The sequence below is a fragment of the Colletotrichum gloeosporioides genome, assembly GCF_011800055.1.
Source record: "Colletotrichum gloeosporioides strain Lc1 chromosome Unknown consensus_85, whole genome shotgun sequence".
NCBI classification, from domain to species: Eukaryota; Fungi; Ascomycota; class Sordariomycetes; order Glomerellales; family Glomerellaceae; genus Colletotrichum; species Colletotrichum gloeosporioides.
In genome coordinates this window covers 527,288-543,730 of record NW_025544730.1, presented here as the reverse complement: position 1 = coordinate 543,730, position 16,443 = coordinate 527,288, and the positions used below count along the sequence as shown (strand labels likewise).

At 56.5% G+C, this 16,443-nt stretch overlaps 5 protein-coding genes across 5 annotated transcripts; 2 read left to right on the top strand and 3 right to left on the bottom strand.

Annotated features, from left to right (window-relative positions):
- Positions 1–1,534: 1,534 nt before the first annotated feature.
- GCG54_00001367 (Structure-specific endonuclease subunit SLX1) lies at positions 1,535–2,632 on the bottom strand (the record flags this gene model as incomplete). The annotated part of the gene is made up of 2 exons (XM_045401483.1): positions 1,535–2,231; positions 2,397–2,632. The coding sequence occupies 2 exons, from the start codon at positions 2,630–2,632 to the stop codon at positions 1,535–1,537; spliced, it is 933 nt and encodes a 310-aa protein (XP_045258485.1).
- Positions 2,633–7,517: 4,885 nt separating this feature from the next.
- Positions 7,518–8,514, top strand: GCG54_00001366 (Serine/threonine-protein kinase fray2; the record flags this gene model as incomplete). The annotated part of the gene is made up of 2 exons (XM_045401482.1): positions 7,518–7,639; positions 7,692–8,514. 2 exons carry the CDS (start codon positions 7,518–7,520, stop codon positions 8,512–8,514), a joined length of 945 nt encoding a protein of 314 aa, XP_045258484.1.
- A 1,133-nt stretch (positions 8,515–9,647) lies between these two features.
- On the bottom strand, positions 9,648–11,198 carry GCG54_00001365 (Pre-mRNA-splicing factor sap61; the record flags this gene model as incomplete). Its single annotated transcript, XM_045401481.1, has 1 exon — positions 9,648–11,198. The coding sequence occupies one exon, from the start codon at positions 11,196–11,198 to the stop codon at positions 9,648–9,650; it is 1,551 nt and encodes a 516-aa protein (XP_045258483.1).
- A 286-nt stretch (positions 11,199–11,484) lies between these two features.
- GCG54_00001364 (ATP-dependent RNA helicase FAL1) lies at positions 11,485–12,996 on the top strand (the record flags this gene model as incomplete). The annotated part of the gene is made up of 3 exons (XM_045401480.1): positions 11,485–11,788; positions 11,848–12,888; positions 12,938–12,996. The coding sequence occupies 3 exons, from the start codon at positions 11,485–11,487 to the stop codon at positions 12,994–12,996; spliced, it is 1,404 nt and encodes a 467-aa protein (XP_045258482.1).
- Positions 12,997–13,495: 499 nt separating this feature from the next.
- GCG54_00001363 (uncharacterized protein) lies at positions 13,496–15,036 on the bottom strand (the record flags this gene model as incomplete). The annotated part of the gene is made up of 2 exons (XM_045401479.1): positions 13,496–14,655; positions 14,712–15,036. 2 exons carry the CDS (start codon positions 15,034–15,036, stop codon positions 13,496–13,498), a joined length of 1,485 nt encoding a protein of 494 aa, XP_045258481.1.
- Between the last annotated feature and the right edge of the window lie 1,407 nt (positions 15,037–16,443).

The window sequence follows — 16,443 nt, the reverse complement described above, 5'->3', positions numbered from 1 at the left end:
CGCGCAGACAAAAATCGACGATCGCTAAGAAGCTTCTTTGAGAGTGCAGCACTTAATTGTGCTTTCCCGGAGCCCGAAAGGTCTAGAATGCTCGGTTTGAAATCAGATATCTGGCCTCCCCGGACGAGATTCTTCATCACCGCGATGGCGCTGACTGCTGGGACCCGAACAATTGACACACCCCAGTGGGCACGTCGGCCTCTCAATGTGTCGAGTACCATATTAAAGCCAGATCTTTGGGTGGATAGAATGACTAGGAAACCCGCAATTCACTGAGCGTTCCCAATTTGTGAGTTTGCTTCCTTAAGCTGATACATTGCAAGCAGCGAAACCAACTAACTGTACCCAGGAACAGGTTACCACCAAAACCGAGACGACATCACCACCAGGCGCAGACCTCATCCTTCGTCTGCCCTATCGCCTGCGTATTATCTTCGAACCATCTCACGACAGAGTCCCCATCGATGCAACGGGCCTGTAAGAGAGAAGTCAGCTGCGCTACCAGTCAGTGTGCATTACCCCGGATGCAATGACTTCCAGCAACAGCAATCCATGGACTTCAATTGCCTGGTAGACCACTGGCGTCTGACAAAACCAAGACAACACTTTGTACGTCAAAATAATTCTTGAACATGTCCGATACTTCATGATTTCCAGGTACTTGTGTCAGAAAGAGGGTCGACGAAGGACTCACATCATGTGCATCCGGAGAGTCACCCAACATTCTCACCAATAACCCAAAGCGTCGAGACATCACGAAGCAAGACTGCCCCAGATGGGGAAAAGAGACATTGGTGAACCAAAGACACCAAAATCGCGGGGAAAAGCCTCCCCTTCCCAGGACACATCTCAGTCAACCGGAAGTGTGAATCTTGTGGAAGTTTATTCTTGATTGTATTGATTTGTATTTCTACGGGAGATGGTTCTTTTCGGACGCCGATCGTCACTCGCATTCCAGCTAGTGGCAGCGTTTACCGTGTTCGCAGCATTAGCTTCAGGAGACCCTAAGCCGTGGCGCCAGAGCTCACCGACGTTGCAGATCCCCCGCCGTCTTGACTTCGTTGTCGAGCTTGTCTATAGACGGACTTTGCGGGAGCGACACTTGTCGATCGAGCGCTGGATATCATCTACACCGCACAATCGGTCAGCTCTGCCGGGAAGGGGGTTTCGATTCCCTCTAGCAACCCCGACCGTACATTCCAGCGCCAACAAATGGCGGGCAGCTGTTCAGCCTCGTACTAGAATCAACATGAGCGCCGATGATCGAGGCCGGATCGCGAGCTCCGTCGAAACATTCAAAGCCAAGAGCGGAGTGGTGAATTATTCCTGCGTGCTGCAATGAATCTGAAAACAAACTTGAGAGCAAAGCGTTCATCAAGGCCAAACATAACCGCAAACTTGCAGTCGAACAAGCTGTTTTCTGTTCCAAGAGAAGCACTAGAAATTGCCAACGCTGCGACTCAAGCAAGCAAACCTGCCTCAGAAAGGCCAGGATTTTCATGATTTCTCACAGTTCTTCTGTGGGAGATTCGGCTTACGCCTTCTTCGCCCTCTTCCTTTTCTTCTTGAGAAGGGCTTCAATCTCCTTGGTGCCCCTCTCCCGTAACGTCAGTTCTTTCATCATGTCGACCCACCGCACCTCACCCCGACACTGGGGGCAACGACCCTGAATAGGGACAACGGCTTGGAGGGCGCCTTCTTCGCGGCGGAGGAAATGACGACCCCAACATGAGAGATGGCCGGCCCCTTCGCATCCGTCGTTGGGACAGATGGCAACCAGGCCCTTGCCATGCGGCAGATCTTCTTTACAAATAACACAGCTCCCCTCCCTCTCAAACGAAGTCATTGACTGACCCTTTTCCACGTATTCCTTCATAGGCGCGTGGTCCAGCGGCAAGGCATGGATTCCCCAAGGCATAGGTTCTTCGTCTGAAGATGCCGCGGGGGCGGGGCCGAAGTCGGTGACGACGGGAAGGGAGTTCCGGAGGGGTTGTGTCGAGGCCGCAGCGGCGGTCTGCCAAGCCGAGTGTACATCCCGTGCGAAGAAGTGGACTTTCAGCGGCCAGCGACAGAAGCTCGGAACACTTAATAAGAGTTGCAGGTTGGAGAGAATTGAGGCTAAGCTCGCGCGGGGTCGGCGCGGGTGGCCATTCTTCTTCACTCCAGTCGAAACGGCGATTCGCGACGCAGAAGGTATGTGCAAGGAGAGATGGGGATTGGTCAACGCCCACCTGTTTGTCTTTTGATCAGCACGGGCACAATCATAAGGCAAGGGAGCATCGTGAAAGGCAAGCTAGAGGGGTGGCTCGGGGAGACTTCGTCCGAAGGGAAGGGAGGCATGATAAGCGGCAGTAGCGTGCGAGACGAACGGGACGGGAGGGGGAAAGTCTACTCACTCGAATTTCAAAGCAGCGATGCTACCCGGAAAGCCGGAGACCAGGCCAACCATTTCCCAGGGCCGCAAGCTCAGACGAGATGTGCGAGCAGCACCGCCGCGAGCCTCGCCATTGTGCTGCTTCAGACGGCGGGGGGGATTGGGAGTCGAGCCAATGTAGAGAGACGCGTGGCGTACGGTGGAACGGAGGATATACACCGTGTAAAGGGCGGGGATTGGCTTGGACTGAACGGGCATGACTCGGCAGGGGAGACGGGACGGAGTCAGGACTCAGGACATTGTGCGACGTGTTTTGGAGGGAGGATGAGTGAGTTGTGCTCGCGCTTGTGCAGTGGACAGGCCTGGGCCTAGACTCCGGGCTATAAGCTGTAAGTTGGGGGAGCGTACGTGGCCGCGGTTTTGGGCGTGTGTCGGCGTGGTCGGGGACCGGTGAGCAAGTAATGCAGATGATGAGCTACCTATGCTGGTGCTAGCATAGGAGGTGTGAATAGCGACGGCGGTGGTGCTCGTGTCGGTCTTGGTGGTGTTGTTTGTGGCTCGCGGTGAGGCGAACAGGGCCTGACGCGGGGAAGATGAAGCCGATGGCCAGGTGACGGTAAGGTGAGGGAGGTAAGGTGACAGCGAAGGTGAGCGGTGAGCGGTGTGAAAGCCGGTTTGCGACTGTTGCAGCTGCCAGTCCGGTGGGAGAAGGAAAGAGGTGCTGCAGCACTGCAGGTACGAATGCCCTAGCGATGTCGGCGTCGGAGACTCGGGTAGCTAGAGCTAAAGCTGCCCCCGGGGAATGGGATGGAATTGGATTTTCGGATTCCCTGGTGTCGGGGTCGCACTCGGGCAGGGGGACCGACAAATTTGATATGGTCAGGTGCGCATCTGAGTCTTGAATCTCGAGCTTGGGGTAAGACGACGCAGCTGCAGGCCGGGGTGGCAGCGAGACACAGTGACTGGCACGCTGGATGACAGAGGAGGCGAAGCAGGGGACCTCGGTGCTGTCGTGGGGGTGAGATGAGGATGAATCAAAGGGGAAAAGAAACCGAAATAGGGGAAACAAGCAATTCTTGGGGGAGAAATGTCAGAGGGGAGAAAAATCGGGGAAGGGAATGCAATGCTGCCGTTGGAATGTTTTGTGACGGCCTTGTTTTCTATTGGATCCAAAATAGAACCATCTGTCGGGAGTTGAACGGCGCTAGTTCTTTTTCGGGGGCTGTGGCAGTTCAGGTGGTCAATTTTGGGCAGGGGCAGAATTTGGGGGGAAGCCACAAACCACGGAAAGAGTCAATGGTGGAAAGAGAGACACAGAGAGAAGGAAGGACCAGCCTGGCCTGGATCAGTCTGAGGGCAGGAGTGCAGCAGCAGCTTCCTTCCTCACCTTACTACCTAGGTAGGGACTTGCGGCAGGGCAGGTACCTGCTAGGCAAGTAAGGTAAGGTAGGACCGCTACCGCCTGCCGCATGGCCAAGGCACGCCACACGCCTTCCCGTTGGCAGGTGTGTCCACTGCCCGTGGGTTGGCATCGTGGTCCGGCTTCGTTCCTCGTCTTCCCCGAATTCCCCGCCCCATCCATTTCCCCCATGTTTTTATGATTTTATTTTAAAATTCCCATGTTGCAACACTTCGTCCCGTGATGAGCAAACCTTGGGGGGCACGGGGGTCACGACAAGGGAGCTCCCACGCCGCACCACCACCCCGTCACTTGCCAATTGGCTGGCACACCGCCGACACACCGACTGAACAGCATACCATCCCGTCTGCAGTCAATCACCATCAATTACCCCCCAAAAGCAGCAAATAGAAGCAACCCGGCCAAGCAACACCAGGCGTGCAAGCTTCAAGCTCTTGTCCAACCTCCAAGCGGAAGCACCCCGCGATGCCGGTTTCACATCAGCGACCCCCTTGCCGTCTGTTGTTAAACAAAATTACGCACGAGACTCGCGCCAGACAGACACCTGACGAGTATCCAATAATGGCATGCCACAGACAGAGTGCCCAAGTGATCGAACGAAGCTCATCGAGACGAGTCGAGAGCCCAGCCGACATACCAGGCTCAGCGTCAGGTCAGCATCAGCATCAGATTCACTTCAGCTTCATCAGGTCACGCAGGGCACGGAGCCGCCTCTCAGGAATCAAGATGATGAATTCAGATCACACCATCCTGTCCATTATTACCAAGCATGGAAAGCTGTCCTACCCAGCACCACCAGCATGGCGTCAGTGCAGTGCCTCACTCGTCTTCACAAAATAGAAACAGGCTGTTCATTGCCCTGATGATCTGGTGCTTACGCAGTTGTGGCCGGCTACAGTGCCCGACCGCACTTACTACGCATACCAACCACCACCACCACCGCCGGTCGCACCGATCGAGGCTTCCAGAGACACGGACTGGAGAGACCCGACCAGACCGAAGCGAGAGGTCAGCTCGGAAGAACAGCCTGAACACGAGCCGGAGCACCAAAGGGACAGACTGTGCAACTCCTGACCCCTCTTTCTCTTCTGCCAGCCCCAGAGATCAGACCCCAGGGAACAGACTCAAACTCGTCGATAGGCACTGGAGCTGCATCCTGGTGTCCCAGCGCACATCATTTGTTTTGCCTACTGCCCTGCAGAACCACCTTCACCCGCATGCGATCCTCTCCAGTCCTCCGCAATTGATTGGAGCACGGGCGATTGTCACCTTCAACTGGCATTCTCGCTGCGTATCGCTTCTCGCTTGCCGATCAATGAGGTGTGCCGTGGAGACAGCATTCCGACTCTGGAGCTGACCTACAAGCCATGTCGCCATTGTTCGCCTCCGACGCCGGCCCCCCCACGCTTGATTGACTCTGAGTCTGGGGTTTTCTTGACCGAGTTTGAGACACTGGACGATGCGGACACCGCTGTGGACAATGCTGCTGTGGACACACCAGGGCTCTGGCATGCAGATTGCGAGTGCAAGTGCAGCTGCAGAAGCGAACGCAGATGCTGCCAAGCTGAGCTTGCTGTTCTATTCCTAATCCCGAAGGAGATCAAGCACCAGCCAAACGAGCACATCCTTTGGCCTGTTCACCCAGCAAAGCGCCCCAAAAAGCCTCCTCAACTGACTGGCGTAACGCTTGCGGAGCATGGCTTACCAACTATGCAAGCCATGGCGGATGACTGTGGCCGCTGTGGACGTGGCCGGCTTCCGGAACACGATTCGCGGGTCGCTGTCCACCAGAGCCTCCTTTTGTCGTCGTTTGACCAGTCAGTCACCTTATCTGGACCTAAAGATCACGGAACCCAGCCTGCAGCTGGAATGGCAGTCTGGCAGATAGGAGCCGGAGCCGACGAAAAAAGCACACCACCCTCCCGGGCATTTTAGAAGCAGATGGTGGTGCAGCGAATGCAACAGCAGAACGAGTCGCAAAATCCGGGTATGCACCGAACACGTCCAGCCCCCGGCATAGCAGGCATTCAGCGTAACGGAAGCAGTCCGGTCTGTCGGTGACAGCGACGTGCCAGCCAACCAGGGCGGCTGACGGAGTCACACCTTATCAACCTGTGGCCGCTGATGGTGTCCTCGTGTGGTGAGTGGGTGTCCAGGTTGGAGCAGAGCTTGCAGAGGTGGGCGCGTACCTGGAAAAGGAGGAGGGGACCCCTACGGCAAGCTTCTCCCGCGGTGGTTCATCCTTGCAGATCAGTGCTCGTCGGACTCGTCTTGACTCCTCTTCCAAGGTGAAGCAGCTCCAGACCTTCCAACAATGGCTTACCGTCTGCTGTCTGCGAACAGCTCGACACTGTGCGTTGCAAGTGTTTCCGCCGGGCAGCAGGACGATCTAGACCGCTGTCGACGGCCAATGCCACGGCGATAGACCGATAGGCCACCCTCCATCACACAGTCCGATCACTAGAACCATGCACGTACCTTGGCATGGGTGCCGTCCGACACGAGCACTAGAAAAAAAATCCTTTTTTTCTTCTTTTTTTTTTTCCTAGCGGAGGGGGCTGTTGATTATTCTGGACCCGGATGACTGGTGTCCCCCCCAAGTCCACTGAAACTAAACGGAGCGAACTCATTTGCCTCACCGCTGACGGTCGCGCACGCCCCGTGGCAGCCGCTGGTTCTTTCGCTGAACTGCTGCCAGCTACTATTCCGGGCGATGGCCACGGCCAGTGTCAATGCCAGTGCTGATACCCAAAGACGATGGCTGGTCCATGATCCAAAGCTACCTAGAAGAAGCCAGTGCTGAGTGCCAGCCAAGCCGCGCCCAGCCGGCACTCGTCGCGGCAGGCGGGAGACGTCTATTCTCAGGACAGCGAGGTGTTGGGTCTGGATGTTCGTTCGGTCAGGCAAGGCGCCGCCATACTCACTGCAGCGGCCGGCGTATTCTACTCAGTAATTAACTCCGGCAGCCGGCTTGCCAATCCTGCTGCAATCAGGGGAGTCAAGTCTGACTCTGGACTGCTGCTCTGGGTGCCACACAACCTTCCATTGCCAATCCAACGAACGCTAAGGCTTGCCCTCCAGTGCTGGGGCTTCTTCCATTGTCTTTTGCTGGCTGTTCTCTTCTACCTTGCTGTGTGTGTGTGTGGTGTTTGTGTTCCAATTTCAGCGCCCTTAAAGGTACGTACCGTTCCCAGAAATTCACTTTGCCTTCCGCTGACGCTAAAAGGACCCCCATCCACTCCCGCGTCCACTCCCCACCCACACCGCATCCACACCCACGCCTCCGCCACCCCTGCACGTCGCCCTGCCCTTAGGTCGGTCAGGTACCGCAGGAAAGTACCCGGCTGCCCGTTAAAGAAGAAGCGTTGCTCCTCCGACTCTACCTGCTCCAGCTCTGTCGCTCTACTCAGACAACCAACTCACCTCAAACTTTTCGACTCTTCAACCTCTTCGACGACTCCGTCTTTTTAATAGACCTGTTTTTGTTCGAGGGCTTCTTTCGACAAGGTTCCTTTAGATGACGGGAATCGCGTGCTAGACCTTTCTCCATTACGAATCGGATCCGGTATATACCTAATGACCATTATCGACCTGGTCCTTCTCAGACAGCCACTCGAAGCTGTCACATAAGGAAGTGAAATATCACGAACTACGAACATTCGATACTCTGAATCCCCGCAGACTCCCAGACTCCGACGACTTTTCTCACACACATCTCCGAAAATGATCCCCAGAGGTCTCGCCGCCTTCGGGACCCCGTCCCTCGAGATTGGCCAAATCCTGCTCGGAAACGCTAGCAGGTACACCATTCAGAAGAAGATCCGCGAAGGTGTTTGGATTGCTACGTATGTCACCTGCGACACATCATTGTATCGTTCAGTAACTAAGTCTCATCAGAAACCCCCTGGGCAACAAGTCCATCGTTAAGGGCGTTCAAGGCATTTCCGGCGCCCAGAACGAGCATAATGTCCTCCGCAAATTCCAGGGCAACCCCTTCCTCCGCCCTGTTATCGACGAAATCCAGCAAGACGCACCCATGATTGTCCTCCGTCACATGGACGACACTCTTCTCAAGGCAACTGTCAAGAAGCCTCTCACGAACCGCGAGATCCGTTTTGTCGCCCGCGCTGTCCTCCGCGGCCTGTCCACCCTTCACAAGGATGGCTACGTCCACACCGACATCAAGCCCGACAACATCCTCGTCAACTACGCCTCCGAATCCGAAGCCGACCCGGACCTTCGCTTCTCCGACGTCCAGATCGGCGACCTTGGCGCTTCCTACTCCGTCGACTCCGATGTCGCGCGTAAGGGTTTCCTGATCGGTGCTCCCATCTGGACCAGCCCCGAGGTGTTGATGGAGGTTCCCTGGGGCACTGCCAGCGACATCTGGGCTTTTGGATCGATGATGATTGCCCTTCTCCACGGCGGAGACTACAACCCCTTCCGCCCGACCAACGCGTCTTACCACGACCGCAGCTACATCTTCGAGGTCCTCCGCCAGCAATCCCGCCGCTTTGGTGCCATCCCCGAGACCTACCTCGAGCGTGCCCGTCCTGGCAAGGCCATGGCTGCCAAGGCTCTCACCGTCGGCCGCAAGGTTGAGCCTCTCGACTACCGCACCGCCTCGCACTTCATCAACCGCATCATGCGCATGGACGCCGCTGAGCGCCCCACCGCCGACCAGCTCTTGGAGGAGATGTCTGGCCTGTTTGAGGATTAAGCACCCTCGATCACCTTTTCTTTTGACGATTACGAATGAGATCCCACGGGATTAAGAAGATCCGATCAAAACGGATAAAGCAAGCGATTACTTGATGGCGTCACAAAAGACAGCCTTTTTACTACAGGGGACGATTACACCATAGAGATACCTAATGTGGAAGAAAAATGGCGACAGGGCCACGGACCATTCCATTTGTTTTGGGCACAAACGGTCGGGTTTTGTGTGATTCATACAGCGAGCCCTGCATTTGGGCATTTGGGATTGCTTTCTACTGGGATACAGGGAAACAGAAAAAAGACTACAACAAAAAGTCATTTGGGCGTGTTTTTGGCTTGGTACAGGATCAAGACATTAAAAAGAAAACCCCGGCGGTACTGTACATAGAAACTAGAACATAGACAAAACCGAGATTGGCGAGAAAAGCCATCCGGATGCAGCCATATCAAAAAGAATGGCGCGATTTACTACATCATCTGTCCCCCTTTTCCATTTGGTGATCATCTAGTCACTTGCAGCACTTTCTTCCATCCGACGTCGCAGGACTTGATTGCATTCAATCGACTTCATGTGAAAACCCCGTGTTGCAAACTTGTGAAAGGGGGGGCTTTGACGTCGGGGTTTTGGTATGACATCAGCGGTGGAGAGCGCATGTTTCTGAGTTTTGCCACATTGATGAGTTTTTTTTGTTATCAAAGCGACCTTTTGAAGAGATTTTTTCATCAGAAGGGTGCATGTATGAATATATCTAGAAACCGATTTTTGTGGGAATTTGCTGTATCTACGGGTCTAGCTGAATCGCGTCGTCGCAAAGCGCCCAGCTGGGTACGTTGTCGATGGTAGATGCTTGTCTAGTTTGATTGTGGTTCGGACTGATCTACGGGCGCCAACACAGGCAGATTGTGGGACGAACGAAGTGCGTTGATGAAGTGGTATCCTTTTTGACTCCATTATACCTTCTACAGTGCAATCTCATGCTTTTTCGAAAAAGATTAGCCATGTCGGCTGTGTCTACTACATTTACAGATTCCGTAATTGTCTGCAGCTCAGGGCATCGCCCAGGCAGACAGTTTGCTTCTTCGCCGTGTGCGCCGCTCTCCCCATGACCGCTCTCACCGTGATTAGAACCAGCTTTACAGCAGACCCTGCTTCTGCAAATCGTAATACACCTTCTCGGGCATGACGTTGCCCTCCGCGTCCTCCATCTGGACAATACTGCCCTCGTCCACCTTGGTCTTCTTCGTCTCGCGCTGGATCTTGTCGTTGAGGTTCGTCGCCTCGTCGATGCTCGTGATGTCGCGGAACAGGGCCGTGTTGGTGATGCCGAGGCACTTGAGGCCGTGGACGTGCCGCGCCTCGTTGAAGTGCTTGTCGAACGCCCGCCGGCCCATGTACACGAAGTTGCCGCAGATCTCGCAGGGAAACTCGACGCCCAGGCCGTGCAGGCGGTACAGCCAGAACGGGATCGGCTTGCCGTCCCACGCGAGCGGCAGCTTGAGGGGGTTGTAGATCTTCTCCTCGCCGTCCTCGCCGTCCTCGTCGCCTTCTTCGTCGTCGCCCCCCGCGACCATGCCCCCGCCGCCGGGCGGCGCCGACGAGAGGCTGAGGTAGCTCTCGAGCTCCTGCTGGCGCTCGCGCTCCGTCATGCCCTGCTTCCGCTCCACGTTGACCCGAGTGTCGCCGCGCTCCGTGGACATGGCGGCCGCGAGGCGCTTGACGCGGTACTCGCGCTCCGCGACGGCGCGCTCCTTCAACCTCGTCGCGGAGACTCTGACGCCGCCGCTGCCATTTGTTGATGTTGCTGCGGCGTCGCCGCCGTCCTCCTCCTGCCGTGCTTTCCGCGCCTCGGCGGCCTTGATGTGTTTCCGCCCAGTGAGATGCGACTTGTACACGTTCTCGTTCTTGAACTCCTTCTCGCAGTCCTCGCACCAGACCGCCTCCGCGCTGCTCTTCTCCCTCGCGGCGGCGGCGGCGGCGTCGTCCTGCCAACCCTGCACCTCGTCCTTCTCCCACGCCGTCTCGAAGTCGTTGTCGAAGCCGTGGAAGACCTTGTCCAGGTTCTCGAGCGGCCGCGTTCGGCGCATGAAGGACTCAAGGTACCCCGCCAGCTCGCCGACGTACTTGAAGTACTGGTCCGTCAGCTTCTCGCTGCGCTTCAGCCCGCCATAGCCGGGGGCGAAGTTGTCAAAGACCTCGAGGTACTGCAGGTACGACAGGCGCTTGACGTTGGGCAGGTTGAGATAGCTCTCGTGGCAGGTGTGCAGGTCGAAGAAGCGGCCGAAGCCCTCCTCGCCGGTGAAGATGCGGTCGATGATGTAGGGCATCATCTCGCCGTCGCCCTCCTTCTTCACGCGGTAGCGCAGCTCCGAGTTCTCGGCCTGCTCATTGGGGTATTTGGCATGGTGGTCGCGGACGTCCTTGATCTGGGCGTAGAACTCCTCGAACGGGTCGCCGGTGCCGATGCTCTGGATCTCGCGCGAGCGCTGGCCGTCGGCGTCGCCGTAGATGTCGAGCAGCTTGGCGGACTGCGCCTGGATCTGGTCGAGCAGCTGCGAGACCTCGTGGTCACGGTTGAGGCGGTCGCGGATGTGTTTCGGCTCGTCCGCGATACGGTCTGCGATGCCCTGCTCGAGGCGCTCGAGGTCCTCGTGGATGTAGCGCTGTTCTTCGAGGATGCCGACCATTTTCGCGGTCCGATGGGGTTTTCTGTCGGCGACGCGCGGCGGGGGAGGGAGACTGGGGGAGGGAGAGAGAGATGTGTAGGTGATTGTCGAGATCGAGTGTTTGGAGCGGCTTTCGCAGCTTCTGGAAAAATCGCGGCGGAAGGCTGGCGCGGCGTGCCTGGTGTTGTCGGTTCCACTGAATAAGGCCTGCTTTAGCTCCCCAATTTTGGTACGGAAAGCGCTAGGTGCACTGTATTAACGAGGTGCCTTACGCTCCGTCTGGTCTTTTTGACAGGCCGGCAGCAGGATGTTCCGACCCGAGACAGCTGTCGTCTGGTATGCGACTCGCAGCCTGCAGCAGAGCGCGCTGGAGCTTTTGGCGCGCCCCTCTAAAATTTCGCCCTCGACTTTGCCTTGTCTGCACTTGCACATCACGACCCTCGACCTCGACGTCGCAACACCAACCACTCAACACCTTCCCGAAAATACAAAAGAGATCATCATGGCTGAAGGCGGTAGCGGAATCGACCGTAAGGCGGACGAGAGGATGGAGTTCTCCACCTCCAAGGAAGTCACCGTCCACCCGACCTTCGAGTCCATGTCGCTGAAGGGTAAGGCTCCCCATCATCGCTGCGAACAATTTCATCATTTTCTGACGATAACCTCGTAGAGAACCTCCTCCGCGGCATCTACGCCTACGGCTACGAGTCCCCGTCCGCCGTCCAGTCCCGCGCCATCGTCCAGGTCTGCAAGGGTCGCGACACCATCGCCCAAGCCCAGTCCGGCACGGGTAAGACTGCGACCTTTTCCATTTCCATGCTGCAAGTCATCGACACGGCCGTCCGCGAGACCCAAGCCCTCGTCCTCTCCCCGACCCGCGAACTCGCGACCCAGATTCAGTCCGTCGTCATGGCCCTCGGCGACTACATGAACGTCCAGTGCCACGCCTGCATCGGCGGCACCAACGTCGGCGAGGACATCCGTAAGCTCGACTACGGCCAGCACATCGTCTCCGGCACCCCCGGCCGCGTCGCCGACATGATCCGCCGCAGGCACCTGCGCACCCGCCACATCAAGATGCTGGTCCTCGACGAGGCGGACGAGCTGCTCAACAGAGGTTTCCGCGAGCAGATCTACGACGTGTACCGCTACCTGCCCCCCGCGACGCAGGTCGTCGTCGTCTCCGCCACCCTGCCGTACGACGTGCTCGACATGACGACCAAGTTCATGACCGACCCCGTGCGCATCCTCGTCAAGCGTGACGAGTTGACCCTCGAGGGCTTGAAGCAGTACTTCATCGCGGTCGAGAAGGAGGACTGGAAGTTCGATACGCTGTGCGATCTCTACGACACCCTCACCATCACGCAGGCCGTTATCTTCTGTAACACGCGCAGAAAGGTCGATTGGCTGACGGACAAGATGCGCGAGGCCAACTTTACGGTCAGCAGTATGCACGGTGACATGCCACAGAAGGAGCGCGACAGCATTATGCAGGACTTCCGGCAGGGTAACAGCCGTGTTTTGATTTCCACGGATGTGTGGGCTCGCGGTATCGATGTGCAGCAGGTCAGCTTGGTGATCAACTACGATCTGCCGAGCAACCGTGAGAACTACATTCACCGCATTGGTAGGAGTGGTCGCTTTGGAAGGAAGGGTGTCGCTATCAACTTCGTTACTAGCGAGGATGTGCGCATCTTGAGAGACATTGAGTGTCAGTATTGCCCGAGCCCTAACTCATACATGGATGCTAACGACTGCAGTGTACTACTCTACCCAGATTGATGAGATGCCCATGAACGTGGCCGATCTCATTTCTTAAGCAAGAATATTGATACCAGATGAGGCTCTGTCAGTTTGACGGGCCATGAAAACCAAAAAGGCAGACGAAAGGGTCGTCTGGCCCAGAGACGTGGAGGAAGGGGGCTTTATTTCGAAGCAGGTAAGCATATCCTCACCGTAGCCTGCATTCTCGATGATGCTGACATATCGTTCGCAAGATATCAGATTGTTATAAACCAAATCGGTGTACGGATGCATGGAAATTCACAAGCGATCCTGGGATTGAGGATGACGCAAGAAAATGTCATTATTCGTACTACTACAAACAGCCGCGTGTCGCGCTGAAGGGGTATACATCAGCATGCTACCCTGGCCACCTTTTCGTCCCTTCAACGCCGTCGACTGTGATGCTATATATACATGATGGCGCATTCCGCGCTGAAATCCAAACCAAGGCTCAATGGCCTCTCATAAACTCGCTTGGTATACATGTTCGCTCAAAAGCACTCAACGCCTCGTCCATCGTACAAAATACCGCCTTAAATCAGCCTCCTTCCAGGCACCTGTGGCACCTCTTCATCAATAGACTCATACCGTCGGTGAGTCGAAGCCCAGGTGACGTTCGACGGGAACCGCTCGTGCCTCCCTCTTGTTGTTGCTGTTGACCCAAAGCGTTCGTGCTTCACACTGGCACCTCTTGTCACGCCCGGAATCTGCAACCTCGAACCCCGCGTCCAGCTCGAAAACCTGCCAAAGGGTGACGGCGGCTGGACCTCGGGCAACTTGAACTCCTCGCCCTCCTTGTCAGCCAGCTTCGTTGCCGACGTCGGCGTCGCGACTTCCAAGTGCTCCAGAGTGCTCTTGCGGTCCGCGACGAGGCTCGCAAACGTGTCCCGCCTGACCTTTGGCCTGTTCGACTTCGTGCCGATGGTCAGCGGGCGCCTGTACCCATCAACATCCCCCGTGGAGAAGTTCTCCTCAAAGTCCTTGCGGCGGCGGGCCTCCTCGGCGGGGCTGGCCGTCTTGAGCGGCAGCGGGCTGTCGTTGACGGTGGCGCTGCAGGCGTGGTTCGGGAAGAGGGCGTTGAGGAGGGGCTTGAGGGTGGTCAGGCAGGCGGTGACGATGGCGATGTGGACCTCGAGGGAGGTCCAGTTGGCGACGCGGACGGCGGACCAGGTGACGTCGGCGACCTGGGCGTTGGACTCGTCGGCGTGGAAGACGGCGACGAGGCGGAGGATGGAGATGGCGCAGACGAGGAAGGCGAGGCAGAAGACGAAGTAGAGGCCCGTCTTCTGCTTGCGGGGCAGGCTCATGCTGGAGATGACGGGGAGGGGCAGCATGAAGATCATGAAGTCGGTGAGGATGTGGAGGACGGCGTTGAGCCAGAAGACGGGGACGGGGTGGCAGTAGAGCGGGGGGTTGGCGGGGTCGTAGGACCAGGCGGCGGAGAGGGGGATGCAGGTCGTGAGGATGGAAGCGATGATCCAGGTGTGGGTGAGGATGACGAGGCCGAGGAGGACCTTGCCGAGGAGGCGGACGAGGTCGTAGGTGAGGATGCGGATGTAGAGGAGGAGGATGGAGATTTTGGTGAGGGTCAGGGAGATGGAGTAGAAGAGATTCGTGAGGATGCCTGTTTGGATGTAGACGGGGAATGAGGCGCCGACGGAGCGTAGATGGTGGCCCAGGCCGTAGTTGAGTTCTGTTGTTCTTGTTAGTTGAAAGGCTCATGAATTTGACATGGGAGGCTGAACGTACGTGCTATCATACCACCGCTCGTGGCGATGGCGAAGAGGAGGGACATGAGGATGAACCAGTCCTCCCACTTGACTGAGCGCAGGATGTAGATGCGAGTGTAGAAACGCATGGCCACGAAGGCGGTCGACAGCACGGCCGAGATGACGGCAACGGGCACGACGGAGCCGCCATTCCACTCGCGGTGGCCCGGTTCTTCTCCTCCTCCTCCTGCTGCGGTGGTGTTGAGTAATTGGTCGGTTGAGTTGGTGTGTGATGTGAAGGCGGCGGCGGCGGCGTTTTCGGTGGCGCGGAGGGCGAGGAGGGCAAAGGCGCCTGTTGGAGGCATTTTGTGTAATAAAAGTATGTATAAATGAATGAAAAGACTGTAAAGTAGTTTGAAAGTTCAGTTTGATGCCATGGCTTGGCTGTGTCTGGCTCGACAAAGGTCCGAGTTTGTGAAGTCGTCGGTGTGTGTTGCTGAATGAAAGTCGTTGTTGATGAGAATTGAGTGAGTGAATGAATGGAATTGTGATCGTCTCCGTCCGCCACCAGTGGCTCTCTCTTGCTCTCGTTTCGTTTCGTGAGACTCGGTACGTTTTTTTGGTTTCTTCCTTTTTTTCCTTTTTGATTTTCGCCTGGAAAAGACGATGCTAGCTCGTCATGGTTCTTTTTTTTTTTTTTTCGTATCTCGTTCAAATAAATTGTTTCGTCAAGAATCGAAAAGTTGGGTTTTAGAGAAAGTGATGGACCGGCTCCGAAAAGGACGAGAAGGGGGAACATGATCGAAACAATCTCGGAGGAGGGGTGGTCGCATGGCGGGTCTGCCTCGTAGATATACCGAAGCCACACAACCTCTTTGCCTCTCACACTCTCTCTTTCTCTCTCCATTGTTCCAGGGGAGGGGGCCCGCGATGTGGATTGACCTGCGGCCAGGGCCAGCGGTGGGGAGGATGGTTCGGTTGGCTGTGACGGGAGACAGGCCAGCGGGATCCTTGTTCATGCTGCGCTGCGGGTCCCCAGGTTTCTCGGGAGAGGATCCCGTGCGATGGTTGGTGGGCGTGACCAAATTTGGCCGCGGCTGAGAAGGGGTGAACGGGTTGGTTGGTGGTCCAGGCCAAGCGGGATGGATCATGGATCGGCTCCCAAGGTCATGGAGGGGGGAGGGGGATTGATTCACAGAAGCGTGGTTGGTGAAGGGATGTGGAGGGTTGATGTGCCGCTCTTTGGTTGCATCTATGTGACTGTGGTGCCATGTTTGGGCTGCCGTGATGCGGCACGGCTGCGAGGGTGCGATTGGGTGTTGGTTTTGGAGGTCTTTTGATTATCAACAAGACATTTCTTTTGGCGTGCTTGCAGGATGAAAGTTGGCAGTGACTAGTGGTGAGCATCACAGGATATGAGCATCGCCGGTTGGTGGTGCAGATCTGCTTAGACCCCAGCTCTGATTGACGTGATTCCCTCACCAACGACGAATCATGTCAATGGGAACAGAGTTCAGGCCGGACGGATGGACTTTCGAGAATGCCGGGAGCGAATCTGCTTGTCTCTGAAATGTTCCATCTTGACCGTGATGAGTGAAGATATCCCGCGGAGTCCTCCCGACGGGTTCGGGTCCAGGTAGGGCTAGATGAGCGCAGGCACCGCCAGCATGAAGCCGCTTGGCCCGCCGGGACTGCCCTTCGTCGGGATATTTTGCGCGGCAACTGATGGTTTATGCCTACGGCTGACAGCGGCCTCGAGCGGTGAGGCCGTT